This window comes from Callorhinchus milii, unplaced genomic scaffold (genome assembly GCF_018977255.1).
Source record: "Callorhinchus milii isolate IMCB2004 unplaced genomic scaffold, IMCB_Cmil_1.0 Scaffold19, whole genome shotgun sequence".
Classification (NCBI taxonomy): Eukaryota; Metazoa; Chordata; class Chondrichthyes; order Chimaeriformes; family Callorhinchidae; genus Callorhinchus; species Callorhinchus milii.
Window position 1 is genome coordinate 436,960 of NW_024704760.1, and position 17,680 is coordinate 454,639.

The following is a 17,680-nucleotide window of genomic DNA, read 5'->3' on the forward strand; positions in this document are numbered from 1 at the left end:
CTCTCACACTCCCTTCCCCCTCTCACACACTCCCGCCCTCCCTCCCTCTCACACTCCTCCCTCCCTCTCACACTCCCGCCCTCCCTCCCTCTCACACACTCCCCCCCCCCCTCACACTCCCTCCCTCCCCCTCCCTCTCACACTCCCTCCCTCTCTCACACACTCCGTCCCTCCCTCCCTCTCACACTCCCTCCCTCTCACACACTCCCTCCCTCCCTCTCACACTCCCTCCCTCACACACACTCCCTCCCTCTCACACACTCCCGCTCTGTCCCCTCACACACTCCCTCCCTCTCACACTCCCGCCCTCTCCCCCTCTCACACACTCCCTCCCGCCCTCCCTCTCACACTCCCTCCCTCCCTCTCTCACACACTCACTCTCTCCCTCACACTCCCGCCCTCCCTCTCACACTCCCTCCCTCTCACACTCACTCCCTCCCTCGCTCTCCCTCTCCCTCCCTCACACACTCCCTCCCCCTTCTCACACACTCCCTCTCCCTCCCTCACACTCCCTCCCTCCCTCTCACACTCCCTCCCTCCCTCTCACACACTCCCGCCCTCCTCCTCTCACACTCCCTCCTCTCACACACTCCCTCCCTCCCTCCCTCTCACACTCCCTCCCTCCCTCTCACACTCCCTCCATCCCTCTCACACTCCCTCCATCCCTCTCACACACTCCCTCCCTCTCTCACACACTCCACTCTCCCTCCCTCCCTCTCACACACTCCACTCTCCCTCCCTCACACTCCCTCCCTCCCTCTCTCACACACTCCCTCCCTCCCTCCCTCTCACACACTCCCTCCCTCCCTCTCACACAGTCCTTCCCTCACACACTCCCTCCCTCCCTCTCACACACTCCCTCCCTCCCTCCCTCTCACAGCCTGTGATAGCGAGGAACTCCAACCTTGGTCAAGAGAGTCCCTAACTCTATCCAAAGGACCCCCCCACACACAGACCCTCCCACAGCTCTATCCTCTCCCAGAAATATTCCTGCTGCGAAACTGAGGAGCGCTTCCTTCAGTTTGGGAGTGGAAGTGTGTAGAGGAATCAGAGGATTGCCCCCCTCCCCCCATTCTGTCTCCAAATGCCTTTCACTGTTCTTGGCTGACTCTGAACTTGCCCCTCACTCTTAACACAACGTGTTAGAGGAACCATCATATTCCCCCTACAGTAAAGCGGGAGATTCAACAGCCATTACAGATAAATTAGACAAGCGAAGGCTCGAGAGAAGGCCTCTCGGAGCGGGACCTTGTATCATGTTTTAATGTCGATTGAAAGTGTCACCCCAGAACAATACATTACCTTAAGATGCACCGAGACAGCAGAACAAGAGGTCGTGGGCTTAGAGTTTGCAAAAGGGCGATTTCAAGACAGATACCAGTAAGTTTTTCTTTATTCCAAGGGTAATTGGCTGCCGCGTTTCACCCACAAAATATACGGTCAATTCACTTTACAGTATATTCTGTGAAGCGCTTTGAGACGACTCAAAGACGCGATAAGGTGCTCTATCAAATGCAAGGATTATAAATTATTATTAATTAACAGATTGTCCAGAAGGGCGGTCGAGGCCAGGAAACTGGATTCATTTAAAAAACAGCTCTGAGACAGTGGAGCCTGGCGAGGACTGGTGCGATGGGGGTACAGAGATTTGAGCAGGTGAGTATATGGGTGACACAGTTCTGAATTAGTTAGATTTTGCGGGTAGTAGAGCTGGGAGACCAGTGATGAGGGTGTTGGAACAGTCGAGGTGCGAAGTGATGAAAACACACCACTCCCTATCGCGTGCTGAGAGAGTAACAAGCCAGCTTTACTCCAGGCAGTTGTTCACAGCCAAAGCTGGTGTGAACCCTCTGTGTGCAACTCCAGCCTGACATAGGGAGCAGTGACTGTGAGGAGAAGCCAGGCCTGGGATGACAGGCCCAGCCCATCGGCTCATCTGGAGAAAGTTAAAGATCCTACATGACTGTTTGAAAGAAAGAGCCGGGGTTTTCCCGGTTTCCCGGTGTCCAGATCCTGTTCCTCCCACACCCGAAATTCAACACAAACAAAGGTAATTCATAACAATAATAATACTTGCATTTGAGCAGCGCCTTATCACGTCTTTGAGATGCCTCACAAAGCTTCACAGGATACACTGTAAAGTGCAGTGACTATATTTTGTGGGTGAAACGCGGCAATCAATTGTGCACAGCAGCGTCCCACAAACAGTCGTGGATTAAGTGACCAAATTATTTTTTAAAGGGATTATTAACCCGGAAAAACGATTTGCAAATCGATTAGTTTGAGCATTGTGTGCAGACCATCTCTGGAGAAGATCGCCAAACCACGGCTGCTCAAATAACAGTCAGAGAAGCTTGCACATTGTGACGTTGTGATGTGATGAGGCGCTGTGTGAACCACAGGCATTAGTATTACACATATTAATGAGTTAGGGGGGGATCCAGGACAAAAGGACTTTAAAAGTGGAGCTAAGCCGGTGAAACAGGAGACCAGAAAAATATCTCGTTAACACAAAGGCTGATGAAAATATGCAACCTATTGCCTCAGAAAACCATGGATACAAGGCTAGGTGCGGTGTGCGGTGTGTGAGAGAGATTTAGGAACATAGGAACATAGGGATTACTAGATGAAAAAAGAACAAGGTCCATCTAGTTCACCTTCTACCATCCAGGTAGTCGCACGGTACAATAATGGAGATGTTGATAGCTATTTATTCTGTCTGGATTAGTCTACAACAGAGTGGGAAGCTTTGAAAACTTTAGATCCAAAGTTGCCTAGTTCTTCTTAGTATACTACACTTACCATATGACATATCATGTCATGTTTCAAATTACTTGGTAAATAAGGTTATTAATGTATATGGAGAAACATGATTTGTGCTGTTGTCATAAGCAGACTCATACGAATATAGCAACGTAGGAACAGGAGTAGGCCATTCAGCCCCTTGAGCCTGTTCTGCCATTCTATAATATGGCTGATCTGTACCTCAACTCCAGTTACCCACTCTTACCCCAGATCCCTAACAAACATCTGTCCACCTCAGCTTGAAAATTTGAATGGATCCAACCATAATCCACAGCCTTTTGAGGGAGGGAGAGAGTTCCAGATCTACACCACCTTTGGGGTGAAAAACTGCCTCCTGGTTTCACTCCTAAATGGCCTCGTTTTAAGGAGACTCAGTGGGATGACTGGCTTTTCCTGATCCTATTATAACCTGGGAGACAAGTCATGATGGTGGTACCTATGGAGTAGAGCAATCATAGACACAGGGCGTCTGTCTCATTCCCTTGTGACAGACAGTGCAAAGCCCTGATTTACACGGCAGCTTCCAGCAATGCAGGTCTACAATAATCAGCCCCAGAATATACACAGCACATGGATTCCAGCATCTCCCAGACGATGGAAAACACATGTGAGCGAAAGCCACAGTGGAAAATGGGAGGGAGCAGAGTCTGTGGCTCTCATTCCCCCACATTTCAGCTGCTACAGGGAAAAAAAATCTCAAAGTAGAAAAACAAATCTGACTGAAAGAGATGATTCACGCTGATTGGAAACAGTGATTCCTTTCACAGAATCCCCGGCTTTAAAATGTCAGGAACAGCAAGTAGTTAAAGCAGGTATTTCGCAGCGTTAACTAAATAATAATCAATTCAGAAACTGTCTTAAAGGTGTTCGTTTTCAAAGCTGGGGTTTCACTGCTGCTGTTGGGATTGAATGGAGTTAATGTGCACACAGAATGTGCTGGGGCTATGTGTCTCTACACCTGGGGCTGTGTGTCTCGACACCTGGGTCTCTATGCCACCTACAGTCAGTCAAAGAGCAAATGAATTTTGCATTAAATCACACTCTTCTTTATAGTACAGTACAGGCTGAAAAGGTGGCAGGGCCTCTGGGACGCTCAGCACTCAGAGACACTCCCCGTGTGAAGGGTGCTGTATCAGTGCAAGTTGTTGTTGTCAATAACAATAAAACGCAATCGTCCTTGTGTGTGTATATATATAGCGCCTTATCATGTCATCAAGACCAAGATGGTGGAAAGAGAACTGGATGGACCTTGGTCTTCTTTCCTTCGAGGAATTCCTATAAATAACTTACACAAATACAAAGTGAGTTTTACAGAAACAAAATCAATTGGAACTGAAACAGGTCGCTTGATTACACTTCTGCCTGTAAATTGTAGGATTTTAGGCATGTTGTGCAGGCAAACACGGCACAGTGGCTTGCCCGCCAATGTTGAGGTGGAGCGGAGCAAACAGGAGACAAACACGAATTGCTAGACAACAACAACAAAATTACATTTGTATAGCGCCTTTCACGTCGGGAGGACGTGCCAAGGTGCTGGACAGACAGAGTTACAGACCCGAGCTGAGGGTTGGGGTGGGGGAGGGTGGAGGGCAGGGGGGGGAAGCAGGAAGATCGAAAGCATGGTTGAAGAGGGGGGTCTTGAAGGTGGTGAGGAAGGGGGCGAGACGGAGGGACTGCGGGATGGTGTTCCAGAGGGTGGGTGCAGAATGGCGGTAGGCCCACCTGTGATAGTGGGGCAAGCGAGGCGGGGGATGTGAAGCAGGCTGGAGCCTGCTGAGCAGAGGGAGCGAACAGGTTGGTAGGGGGAGCAAGACCATGGAGGACTTTGAAGGTGAGGAGCAGGATCTGGAACTGTATCCTTTGTGTGATGGGAAGGCAGTGGAGTTGGCAAAGATGGGGGTGATAGGGTCACGGAGCCTGGTGTGGGAGAGGACACGGGCTGCAGAGTTAGTTCTGGATGATCTGCAGACTGTGGAGGGAGGAGTTGGGGAGGCCGACAAGCAGTGAGTTTGCATAGTCGAGCCCCGATGTAATGAAGGCGTGTACGAGGGTTTCGGACGCCCGCGGAAGAAACGATACGAAAGAAGACCCAGGGTCCATCCAGGTCGCCTGTCACTATCCTGGCGGTCGCTTGCACGCGTCGGGTCCCAAACTATATCGCATAAGGTAACTTGGAACATGGCGGCATCGCTAATAATAACAATAATAACAATGATAATAATCCTTGCATTTGATATAGCGCTTTTCACGCCTTCGCGACGTCTCAAAAGTTAATAACAAAGACCAAATCAAATGCGAGGATTATAATTATGATTATTATTATTATTACTATTATAACACTGTGTCTCTGCTCACAGTTTATTTCCACATTAAATGAAGTCTCAGTTCCCAGAAAGGTTCCACCTGAGGCTTTGTCTCAGCAGCAGCTGATTGGACAGCTACTGGCGCCATGTTTAAATCCCCACCTGAGAACCAATCACAGGAGCGGAGCCCCGCGGCCAATCACGACAGCAGAGTTCCGCCCCCCCGCCCCGCGCGGCCAATCACAGCAGCGGACGCCCCCCCACCGCGACCAATCAGAATCGAAAACCAGCGCAGCCAATCACAGGAGCGGAACCCAGCGACCAATCAGCACGTCGCTCAGAATTTGAATTGTTGAACGTTCCAGAGTCAACTGTCATTAGAGACTCACATTCATTGGCACTGAGGCTCACTCACTGACACACTCACTGGCACTGAGGCTCACTCACTGACACACTCACTGGCACTGAGGCTCACTCACTGACACACTCACTGACACTGAGGCTCACTCACTGACACACTCACTGGCACTGAGGCTCACTCACTGACACTCACTGACACACTCACTGGCACTGAGGCTCACTCACTGACACACTCACTGACACTGAGGCTCACTCACTGACACTGAGGCTCACTCACTGACACACTCACTGACACTGAGGCTCACTCACTGACACACTCACTGACACTGAGGCTCACTCACTGACACACTCACTGACACACTCACTGACACTGAGGCTCACTCACTGACACACTCACTGACACTGAGGCTCACTCACTGACACACTCACTGGCACTGAGGCTCACTCACTGACACACTCACTGACACTGAGGCTCACTCACTAACACACTCACTGGCACTGAGGCTCACTCACTGACACACTCACTGACACTGAGGCTCACTCACTGACACACTCACTGACACACTCACTGACACTGAGGCTCACTCACTGACACACTCACTGACACTGAGGCTCACTCACTGACACACTCACTGACACACTCACTGGCACTGAGGCTCACTCACTGACACACTCACTGACACTGAGGCTCACTCACTGACACATTCACTGGCACTGAGGCTCACTCACTGACACACTCACTGGCACTGAGGCTCACTCACTGACACACTCACTGACACTCACTCACTGACACACTCACTGGCACTGAGGCTCACTCACTGACACACTCACTGACACTGAGGCTCACTCACTGACACACTCACTGACACACTCACTGGCACTGAGGCTCACTCACTGACACACTCACTGGCACTGAGGCTCACTCACTGACACACTCACTGGCACTGAGTCTCACTCACTGACACTCACACTGAGAGTGAAGACACTGAGACACACACACGCGCTGAGAGACAATCTGAGACACAGAGAGGTGTGAGGGAGGGGGGGACAGAGAGAGGCACACACACAGCCAGTGGGGGGGAGAGAGTGAGAGTGAGACACTTACTGTACACACACACACAGCCAGTGGGGGGGAGAGAGTGAGAGTGAGACTGACTGACTCTGTGTGTGAAACTGGTACTGAAAGTGAGAGGAACAGATACAGCGAAAGACGGATCGAAAGTGAGCAAAGCTGTACCCACTGAGACATTGTGGCCGTAGAGAGAGTGGTCACCACACACTGCAGTAACTAACTGTGACACAGCGGTGACAGCAGTCTGGTCAGTCAGTCAGTCAGTCAGTCGGTTGGACAGACGAGAGACTGGTGCTGGAGCGGGGAGCCGTGTGCTGACTGACACACACCCTCCATCCGAGCCCGGCAGGTCCACGCCAGAGAAACTGGATGAAATCAGGGCAAGGTGAGGAGAGGCAGAGGACATCTGAAGCACACGCACAGAGAGAGAGAGATGCGAGTGAGACAGTAGTGGAGGAAAGGATTACTGCAGCTTTTAAAGCCTGGATTTTTTTTTTCGAAACCAATATTGTGGTATATTTTCTTATTATTCAGCAGCAGTAATCAATCTGCCTTTCATAAAGTGACCCAGAAACACAAGAGTACAGTCATCGTTTTATTGGGGACTGGGTTTGGTGAATATTAAGCAATAAAGCGTTAGAGATTATTGGCGAGTCAGGAGATTACAGTGAGATAGCAGAGTGTAAATAAATAATCACAGTAAAGCGGGTTACGGACAGACTATCACGAGCTAAATAAGGCGAAGGCAAGTGAGGTGGCTGCTGGTCACCTAACCTGACTCCGAGATGCCTACCTCAACGTTTAAGAACAAACTGGTCATGATGCTCTGCTGTAAGTTCTGTGAGAGCTCTCTGTGTGCCCGGGGTATGAGGGCTGTCTTACTGGCAGACACTGACATTGAGCTCTACTCCACTGACATCCCACCCACCAGGTAAGCCTTCTCCACGTCTTCAGATCGTGCCTACGCTTACCGCCCCCAGGCTCGACTTGGTGCCCTGCTACCCTGTGTGAAGGGCGCTGTGTAAATACACAATGTTGTAAGCTCATGGCTCACTCACTGCTCTGTCGCACCACCCTGCATCCCATGGTTTAATAAGGAAATATTTGACTTTCTTGTCTGTTGTATCACTATAAACCTGGCCCCCAAATGCTAACAGGGTTTAGCTGTCTGTCTCTGTCTGTCTGCCTGTCTGTCTGTTTTCCTTTCTTTCTGCCTGTCTAGCCACATGGGCACTTAAGGAATTTCTCTCAATTTCTCTCAATGATGTGAGACATTTGGCGAACAAGAGCTAGTGTTTGCCTGTGTGCTGTAACACGTCTGTCTGCACTCACCTGTCTCCCATCCTGTACTGCTGCAAAGACGGTATGTCGGGTTTGAGGTGTTGTGGCTTCAAGGGCATTGCAGCTCAGGTGTGTTACCTGCATTGTTTAACAGGTGTGTTACCTGCACCAGGTGACAGGCATGTTACCTGCTCAGTGTAACAGGCGTGTTACCTGCGTAAGGAGCGTTGTGCCTGGCACAGGCTATGGGGGATGAGAAGGCCTGTGGGGGGTGAGGAGGGCTGTGGGGGGTGAGGAGGGCTGTGGGGGGTGAGGAGGGCTGTGGGGGGTGAGGAGGGCTGTGCTGACACAGGCTATGGGAAGGTGTGGCTGGGCTGATCGCGCAGGGGAGCTCGGCTCCTGTCAGTAGACAGCTGTTTCTCACACACAGACTGCTCTAAATTACAGGGCCGTGGACTTTGTGGGTAATTGTTATTCCACAGAAAGCTGCAAATGTAAAATAAAGGACATCGCGTGCTTAAAATGGTGAGTATGTTTCGTCCACAAAATACAGTCAGTTCACTTTATAGTATATTCTGTGAAGCGCTTTGAGACATCTCAAAGACATGATAAGGCGCTATATCAAATGCGAGGATTATTATTATTATGTTCTCAGCTGTAATTTCAGAGAGAAAATGACTGATGACAGAGTAAAGAATGTCTGGATTTTGTCTGGGTCTCGGGATAAAAATAAATGCATAAGCTTTGGTTGTTTGTGGCACTAACCACAGCAGCTCTTTGACTGCACGCTCGCAATCCCAGCTTCGCCCCCCACCGTTTACTGAGTAATTGGTATCAGGGGAACAGGCCCCGAGACTCTCCCTGCCTTACCCACCCACTGCCCATTGTGGCTGCCCAGTGAGAGGATGTACTGTGTGTGTTACTGGGAGTTCCCGCACAGTGATGTGATCAGCATTGGGGATTCCCGTTGCTCGCAGCCAAACATCAAGGCCAATTGTGCCAAGGTCTCAGTTCCAGCCGAGGTCAGCTGATTCGGGCCCGAGGTTTCCTGATGGCTAAGATCAGTGCCCGGTGCCATCAGCACAGCGACACACACACAGCAGAACATCACAAACCCTCCAAGTGTTTACTTCCCATTGTGCGGGGAACCTGTTGTTGTTGGAACATGCAGCCCTGTTTGTCTTCAGCTGTATACAGTGCGGCCACAGTGGGGCTGTGTCACTCTGGGCTTCTGATACATTCTGCATTGTTCAGGGCTTCCTCTCTGTACAGGGGACCTGTATAAAACAGCCTGTCTGTGCCTCCCAGAGAAGCTCGTGTGTGCTGCACAAGGCCTCATCTCCTCGACGCGTTTCCTGTTTACAGCGACTGCCACACAGTTGTCACATCACATCGCTGCCCTTTACAGAAAACAAAGGGAACTAACTACACTTGGTGCATATTAGCACAAGCCTCATGTTTCACCCACAAAATACACAGTTACTCCACTTTACAGTATATCCTGTGAAATGTTTGTGACGTCTCAATGATCGTGATAAGGCATTATATCAAATGCAAGGATTATTATTAATATAATCTTAACTACTTTTTGAGAATTAAAGGCCCAGTGACTGTTGTACTGATGGTGATATTTCCATTTGAATTATACCTATAGTCCCTGCATTTCATACAGTGCCTTATCACGTCAAAATGTCTCAAGGAGCTTTGCAGTAATTACTGTTAAGTGTAGTAACCGTATATTTGTAGATGAACCAAGGAAGTAAAAGGTAAATGTCCTCATTCATTAAGAGTGTAGATGGAAAATGCTGTCACCATTGAAAGGTTTCAAATTCATCCGTGTCACACATATTATTGTAGCCACAATAGCTTCCCTTTCAATATCGTGGACAAAAGTCCTTACCTGACAAACTGGAGAACAAACAGCACCTCAGTTTGTCTGTGTCTCTCCATCCATTCAGCATTCCCCCGCCATACACTGAGCTTTTTACGGTATGAATATGAGACGTATTAATCTGCTCCGCACAGCATTTTTCAATTTGCTCTAGTTTGGTGATTTAGTAAGGTTTATTTTTAAAACGCAGGAATGTTGTTGTGTCAGAGAGAGACAGACAGTCAGAACGCCAAGTCGTCACTCACTCTTTCTCTCTCTCTCTCCTGTTGCAGTGGTAACGTGGTAGGTTACCATGTGGTCATCCCGTGCAAACCTTGTCTCCTGTCCTGTAACAACGGCCATTTCTGGATGTTTCACAGCCAGGTGATCTGTGCTGTCAACAGGCTGGATCCCGCTGGTAAGTCAGCCCTTTGTCAGTGACTGCCTGGAACGTCCCAGCACACACAATGCCCCCATTGTTCACACCCGCACACAGGCAACTGAGAGAGAGCCTGGTTATGTCAAAGCACCAACCATTGTGTCACACATGCTCCCCTTGATCTCCAGTGCTATTAGAGGCTGTCGTAAATGTTACTGTGAACAGAAGCACCTGGTCTTCTAAAGCCCCTGATTTAAACAGCATCTGTTTATGTCTGATTATGTCTAACGTTCATCGGCAAGTTACTGAGGCTCTCCAAAAGAACATAGAAACATAGGAACAGGAGTAGGCCATTCAGCCCCTCGAGCATGTTCTGCCATTCTATAAAATCATGGCTGATCTGTACCTCTAATCCCATCACTTGACATGTCTCTGGGGGGTTAGAAGGTAGAGTTTGGTGCACAGCAAGAATACACTGACCATTGTCACAACCAGGGAGCCACCAGTGTGGTGCAGAGAGCCAGAACAACGGTCTGTACCTCCCAGGCCTCCCCCAGATTAGTCACCATTACACACCCGCTCTGTAATTCCATCCCCAAAACCCTCCATCTCACACCCTCAATAACGTGTTCAACACCTCCTGAAAGCCTGCCTTTCTGACTGTGGCTTTGGTTACTGCCCTCCTGCCTTCCCTTTCCCCTTCTAACTTGGCAATCCTCTTGGTCTGTCTTCCCCCAGTGAGACCCACACATACACACACCTCCAGCAGGGGCTCTGGCTAAAAACAGGGGTGAGAAAGCCCAGCTCATTTCCCTTCTGAGACCCAATTATTGGCCGATTCACCCCCCCCCCCCCCCCCCACACGCCAGCCCCATCCCCGCTGAGATCAGTCTTTCGGCACAGACAGGGAGTTAAACCTCTGCCTCTATGGCCTGTTCCAGTCAGGGCTGGTATATGTGGGGGGGCACACAGGATGTTAGGGCCTGTTACAGGCTGGTATCCACGGGCAGGGTGTTAAGGCTGAGAATGCTGTGTTTCAGGTGTGGAGCTGCTGTTGTGGGGGAATCTGTCAGACACAGAGGCCGAGGAGGAGGATGATGACAGCCTGTGTGAAGAGGAGTGTATCAGATGATGGTGTGAACGTGTCACACAGCTTCTCAGCTTCGCAGTTACTTTGCAATTGTGCTTTATTGTCATTCCTCAGTTCCAAAAGCCTCGAGCACCAGCTGTCCAGTGGGTTCCACCTGAGGTTCTGTGCCCATGGATGGGTGTGAACAGGCCATGCCTGAGTTTGGACCTGGGGCAGTGCTCTCAGCTTCTCGGACACTAAAACTGATGCCAGTGTTGCAGACTGCGGCCACCCTCCCGGCAGCCTGTGTGTGTGTGAGACACGAGGACAGGCACTTGTGAAGGAAGAAAGAGTGTCACACATGTGGAGGAGTAGGACTCGGATCCCATTTGATTAAAGTGCTGCAGTGACTCCCTTGTCCCAGAGGAAATGCGGCTTGTGACGTCAGAAATAACAACAACAACTTTATATAGCACCCTTCACGCAGGGTAGCGTCCCAGAGCGCTTGATAAGTGGCCCGAGAGCAAGTCTGCACTGCCTCATAGCAAGGAGGCTCTCACGTGTTTCCAGCATCTTATCAAGCTGTAATATCTCATAGCTTCAAGACAACAGGCTTGCTTTGTGACCTTCTGCCCCTGTGATGAGAGTGACACCCACTGAGCCAATCTGCCACACACACACAGAGGATAGATTGGGGAGAAAATGTGCTGTGATTCTCCACAGAATTAGCTGTATTTGATGTTCTTATGAATTGATATATTTTGGTAGGATCACATGGCAGCCGGTACCACAGGTTTTATATTAATCCTGAAACCTAAATATAATACATAAAAAATAATTTGTTCACAATTGGCTGTAGTGTTTTGCCCACAAAATGTAGAGTCATTGGACTTTACAGTATATCCTGTGAAGTGCTTTGAGACGTCTCGATTGAAGACCTGATAAGGTGCTATATGAAATGCAGGGATTATTATTATCCCAACTTCTGCCCTGACCCCACCCCCAGAACCCCCCAAATGGAAACATCTGCTGAGGAGCAAACGATCACTGTCACCGCTCGCAGTGCTGCAGATTGACTGAACCTGGTTAACCACAGACACTGACAGTAATAAACACAGAGTCTGATACTGAAACTGCAGTGTGAGTCTGTGCCTGTGCTGCTGGTGTTCATTGCAATTGAATCACTGCTGATGTGGTAACCAGCCTCTTGTGCAGTAATGAATGGGGTTTCGTAAATGTCTGCAAAGTATTGCCGGCTGCAGCTTCCCTCACTTTATTGCTGCGTTGTTTAAACACTGTGAAACTGTTGATGATTGCAATTCCTTTTGCTGCTCAAGTTGCAGCCTTGGTATTGGGAGCCACTGACCGTGTGAACTTCACCGTGCCTGTGGCTGTTTGAGGATAGAATAAAAATCAAATGTTGTGTAAATGAAGGTTACATTTCTCATTGGTGATCGATTGTGGAGCAAGAACTAGATCTGAAATAAACCACAGACATAGGGCAAGCGGTAAACTACTCTGTCCCACAACACTGAGCAATGCACCGAGCAAGTCAGCCCAATAAGAGCATTGCTTTACTAAAGCTTCACACAGTAGATTGTGCTGGTGAGTTTTCACAGTGGATGAAACATAGAGTAATAAGTGCAATTGACGAAAAGGAGAGTTACAGCAGCAATTGCTGTTTGGGTCACGTTTTATGGAGTGGGGGTGAATGGGATGGGATCTGGTGCATTGGGATGTGTTCTTGTTCTGTGTTTATAACTGTTAGTGAGTTCAAGAGTGTTACTGTCCTCCTTTGTGTACAGTAGTTTGTCACATTGTCTGTCACTGTCAGGCAATGCAATATAAAACACCCAGTTTGTAAATAATTTGACACCAAGACTGTGAGTGCAATCCTGGTGTGTTCTGTTTGTTCTGGACCTGACTGTGTATTGTCCACTGGTTGCTGTTTGAGACATCACAGAGCAAACTCTGGGAGTTGCTCAGTCTATGTGGCAGCGCCTGGCGTGTGAATCTGTCCACCGGAAGCATTATTTTTGTATCTTTAAATGTTGCACCTTTTAACGCTGTGCATTTCAGTAAAACTGTTTTATATAAAACTATTATTGGTTTTATTTTGAACCGTTTCCACCATATTTGCCGTTAATATGATAGGTGACAGGCAGCGAAGTAATCATGGCTTAGTCCCACATCCTGCCTTTCCCTCCTCCACTCTCATCCCCCTCTCCTCCTCCCTCTGCCCTCCTCCGTCAACTGCGAGGCCACCACCTGAGCTTCAGACGGCTCCCCTGTCTTGCCCACCCACCCCGCCTCTCTTTCCTAGCCGGGACCTCCTGTCTCTGGCCAATGCTCCATCACCAAATCCCTTTTGCTCCTCCATTGGTGGCCAAGCTTGAGACTGCCATTGCCTCTGAGGTGTGGACCTCTCCTCCCAAAGCACTTCACATCCTCAGTGGTTGAGTGTTGATTGAACTTCAATCTGCCCTGTAAACAGCTGTGGGCAGGAGTGTGGACCTCTGGCCCCACCTGGTGGATACCCTTAATAACAACACCTGAAGTCTGACCTGTTCGCAGAGTCTGGGAGACACACATACACGTACGCATACACCCCCCACCCCCCCCCCCCACACACACACGTACACATACACCCCCCCCCCACACACACACACACACACGTACACATACACCCCCCCCCACACACACACACGTACACACACACCCCCCCCACACACACACACGTACACATACACCCCCCCCCCACACACACACGTGTACATACACCCCCCCCACACACACACACTCACATACACCCCCCCCACACACACACTGCCATACACCCCCCCCACACACACACACACATACACATACACCCCCCACACACACACGCACGTACACATACACCCCCCCGACACACACACACACACACGTACACATACACCCCCCCCACACACACGCACGTACGCATACACCCCCCCCCACACACACACACACCACATACACCCCCCCCCCCACACACACACACACACGTACACATACACCCCCCACACACACACGCACGTACACATACACCCCCCCCACACACACGCACGTACGCATACACCCCCCCCACACACACACGTACACATACACCCCCCACCCACACACACACGTACACATACACCCCCCCCACACACACACGTACACATACACCCCCCCACACACACACACGTACACATACACCCCCCCACACACACACGTACACATACACCCCCCCCCACACACACACACACGTACACATACATCCCCCCCACACACACGTACACATACACCCCCCCACACATGTACACATACACCTCCCCCACACACACACACACCCCCCACAAACACACACGTACACATACACTCCCCCCCCACATACACATGTACACATACACCCCCCCCACACACACGTATACATACACTCCCCCCCCCCACACACACACGTACACATACACCCCCCACACACACACATACACATACACTCCCCCCCCACATACACATGTACACATACACCCCCCCCCACACACACGTATACATACACTCCCCCCCCCACACACACACGTACACATACACCCCCCCCCACACACACACACGTATAAATACACCCCCCCCACACACACACACGTACACATACACCCCCCCCCACACACACACAGGTACAAATACACCCCTCCACACACACACACACATATGTACACATACACCCCCCCCAACACACACACACACACACGTACGCATACACCCCCACACACACACAATGGCTGGAGTTTTGATGAGATCAATAATAACTACGAGATCAATCTCCGGAGACGGTGTTGCTACACAGCAGGAATGACTATTTCATTTGCCAAAGTTATTAAAAGGCTCTTAAGGGGCCGCATTGTCTCACGTTAGGCACTTGGTTGATGGTATGTGTCTGCGCACAAAATGCTATGATTAGTTTTACTGCAATATTATTTCCACCTGTGCCCCCCCATCCCATCTCAAGCTCCCTGCTGACATCCCTGTATCCTACCCCCGTACCCTCCTCCTTCCCCCTGTTCCCTGCCTCATACTCCACTTCGCCCTTGTTTGCTGGGGTGGGGGCGGCTCTCAAGATAAATCTAGCAAATTCAGTCAAATCCCATTGAAGAGAACGATTCAACATTGAATTTAAAATACAGGATAAGTCTTCTGCGGGGTGGGGTGATGCATGTGTGGGGGTGGGGTGGGGGGGTGCGTGTGTGGGGGTGTGTGGGGTGGGGTATATGTATGTGGAGGGAGCAGGGAATAGGAGTAGCGAGCTCCAGTGGGGGAGAGAACACCAGCACATACAGTATATATGACCCACAGACCTGTACATGTATCGTGGGGAACTATAGCTGTCAGTGCTCACACTGATGCGATGGATGATTCTTACTATTTCTTGCTTCCGATTTATAACCTCTTGAAAGTGAAGTGTTGTCCCACAGGCAGTGTGTCAGGGGCAATAATAATAATATAAGAATAATAACACGTAATGTAAGCACCGCCTGTGATTCAGTCTGTGCACAGCACTTAGCACAGCCCATGGCTGATTCCCACCTGTCCTCTCACGGATTATGTTTGCTAGTGATTAGTTAATTTCTCCAGGACTCTGATACTTTACAGTGACCAACCAATTCCTATAATCCCTGCCAACCCATGCCAAGGCATGCCAACCTCTGCCAACTCCTGCCAACCCTGCCAACTCCTGCCAACCCTGCCAACTCCTGCCAACCCCTGCCAACTCCTGCCAACCCCTGCCAACTCCTGCCAACTCATGCCCAATATAGAGCCCATCAACATGACACTGCCAGACAACTTCCCACCTCCTGGTAACAGATGGCCTGTGTTGAAGGCAGATGGGACCTTAGTTTAACGTCTTATCTGAAGTGATCGCACCTCGCACAATGCAGTGGAGCATCAGCCTCAACTGTGAGTTTAAAGCTCTGATGTGGGGCTTAAGCCGACAATCACCCACTGACTCACAGATGAGAAGGATACTGAGGGAGCCATGAAGACTAAGATGGATAGATGTTTGATAGGTCAGGGTTAGGGTTAGGGGATATGGGACAAAGGCGGTAATTGGAGTTGAGGTTCAGGTCAGCAATCATCTGATAGAATGCTGGAACAGGCTCGAGGGGTTGAAAGGCCTACTCCTATTCCTATGTTCTTATTGGGATAGAAGGGGAGAGTTTTGATTGTCTTGGGCAGAGGAACAGAGCATTCAAGTGTTTAAAATAACCGGGACAGGGGCTGAAGGGAGGCTGTGATGGGGGCACTGATAGGGAGGAGGAGAGAGGGAAGGAGACATGTTGGTGAGAGTAAATATTGGCTGCTAAGACGAGGGGAATGGTCCTCTTTATCCCGTGCCAATCAGCGCTGCGCTCACATCTAGCTGAGGTCAATAAGAGTGTCTAACATTACCCGGAGCGGTGTTTAGCACCCAACCTTTCACTCTCTATAATTAGCTGTGTCACACACACACACGTCAGCTCACACCACGCTGCTAACACACAGCACAGAGACGCTCTGCTCCCTGGGGGCATTAGCACCTTGATTCCAACGCTGTCAACATTTACAGAAAGAAAGGGTGAGAGAAGTCAGCAAACTGGTGCAGAGGAGATCAGGGCAACAGGTAATAGGGAAGTGTGAGAGCAGAGAGAGTGCTGCTGACGGGTTCCTGTAAAATGGGGACAAAGTAGGCACCACAGGTGTGAGGCTGCTTCACTGGTTGCAAGATACACGCTCAGCCCGACCCCCACCCTCTCTTGGCACCCCAATGCATCCCGAAGCGAGAGGACCCGAGTTCGATTCCCCTTTCACTCAGTCTCAGAAACACACAATACAGTACAGAAACAGGCTTGATGGTCCATCATTGTTGGGGCTCGCTCCCCCACTGGAACTCTCTATCTACTCTAATCCCATTCCCTGTTCTCTCTCTCCCCATCGTGTCTGTGCTGTGGCTCGCTCCCCCACTGGAGCTCTCTACTCTAACCCCATTCCGCTGGTATTTTCCTGGGCTGTAACATTATTGTTCCTTAAACACTTATCCATGTTGTGTTTAAACACTGTTATGAACTTGGACTGAATATTTCACACTCCAATAACTCCGCGTGACTCAATCTTTCTAACCTCCCTCTCTTCATCACCTGGTGATAATCCTCAATCCATTGCCTCATGTTACTGTCTTTCTGACCATTGGAAATTGGCTTTGATTACTCTGTGCGAACAATTTACACGTTTAAAATCCTCCATTAGATTTATCTCCACCTTTAGCTTCTTTGTTGGAGTCTCATCATTCCCCACTGTGCAAAGCTCAGAGATGAGAAAATTGGATAGAGAGAGCAGTGGTGGGGGTGGGGGGGGCATGTTAGGAGAATTATTTACCAAGCTGCTTCTCGCATGAGGATGATGCCCTTTAAGGGAAGAGTGCTGTGAAGTGGCTGTTTAATGTAAGGGAGCGAGGAGAGAGAGAACCTGACTGGAGAAAGAGAGAGAGAGAGAGAGATGCAGCCAATCG

At 49.9% G+C, this 17,680-nt stretch overlaps 1 protein-coding gene across 1 annotated transcript; it reads left to right on the forward strand.

Moving 5' to 3' along the window:
• The first annotated feature begins 6,980 nt into the window (after nucleotides 1–6,980).
• On the forward strand, nucleotides 6,981–11,251 carry fam72a (family with sequence similarity 72 member A). The gene is made up of 4 exons (XM_007899422.2): nucleotides 6,981–7,471; nucleotides 8,269–8,346; nucleotides 9,985–10,109; nucleotides 11,111–11,251. The coding sequence occupies exons 1-4, from the start codon at nucleotides 7,326–7,328 to the stop codon at nucleotides 11,200–11,202; spliced, it is 441 nt and encodes a 146-aa protein (XP_007897613.1). The 5' UTR covers nucleotides 6,981–7,325; the 3' UTR covers nucleotides 11,203–11,251.
• The last annotated feature ends 6,429 nt before the right edge of the window (nucleotides 11,252–17,680 follow it).

Coding starts and splice junctions, on each gene's coding strand:
- fam72a (XM_007899422.2), top strand. CDS start 7,326: ATGCCTACCTCAACGTTTAAGAACAAACTGGTCATGATGCTCTGCTGT. Junction 8,347..9,984: donor GACATCGCGTGCTTAAAATG/GTGAGTATGTTT, acceptor CTCCTGTTGCAG/TGGTAACGTGGTAGGTTACC. Junction 10,110..11,110: donor CAACAGGCTGGATCCCGCTG/GTAAGTCAGCCC, acceptor GCTGTGTTTCAG/GTGTGGAGCTGCTGTTGTGG.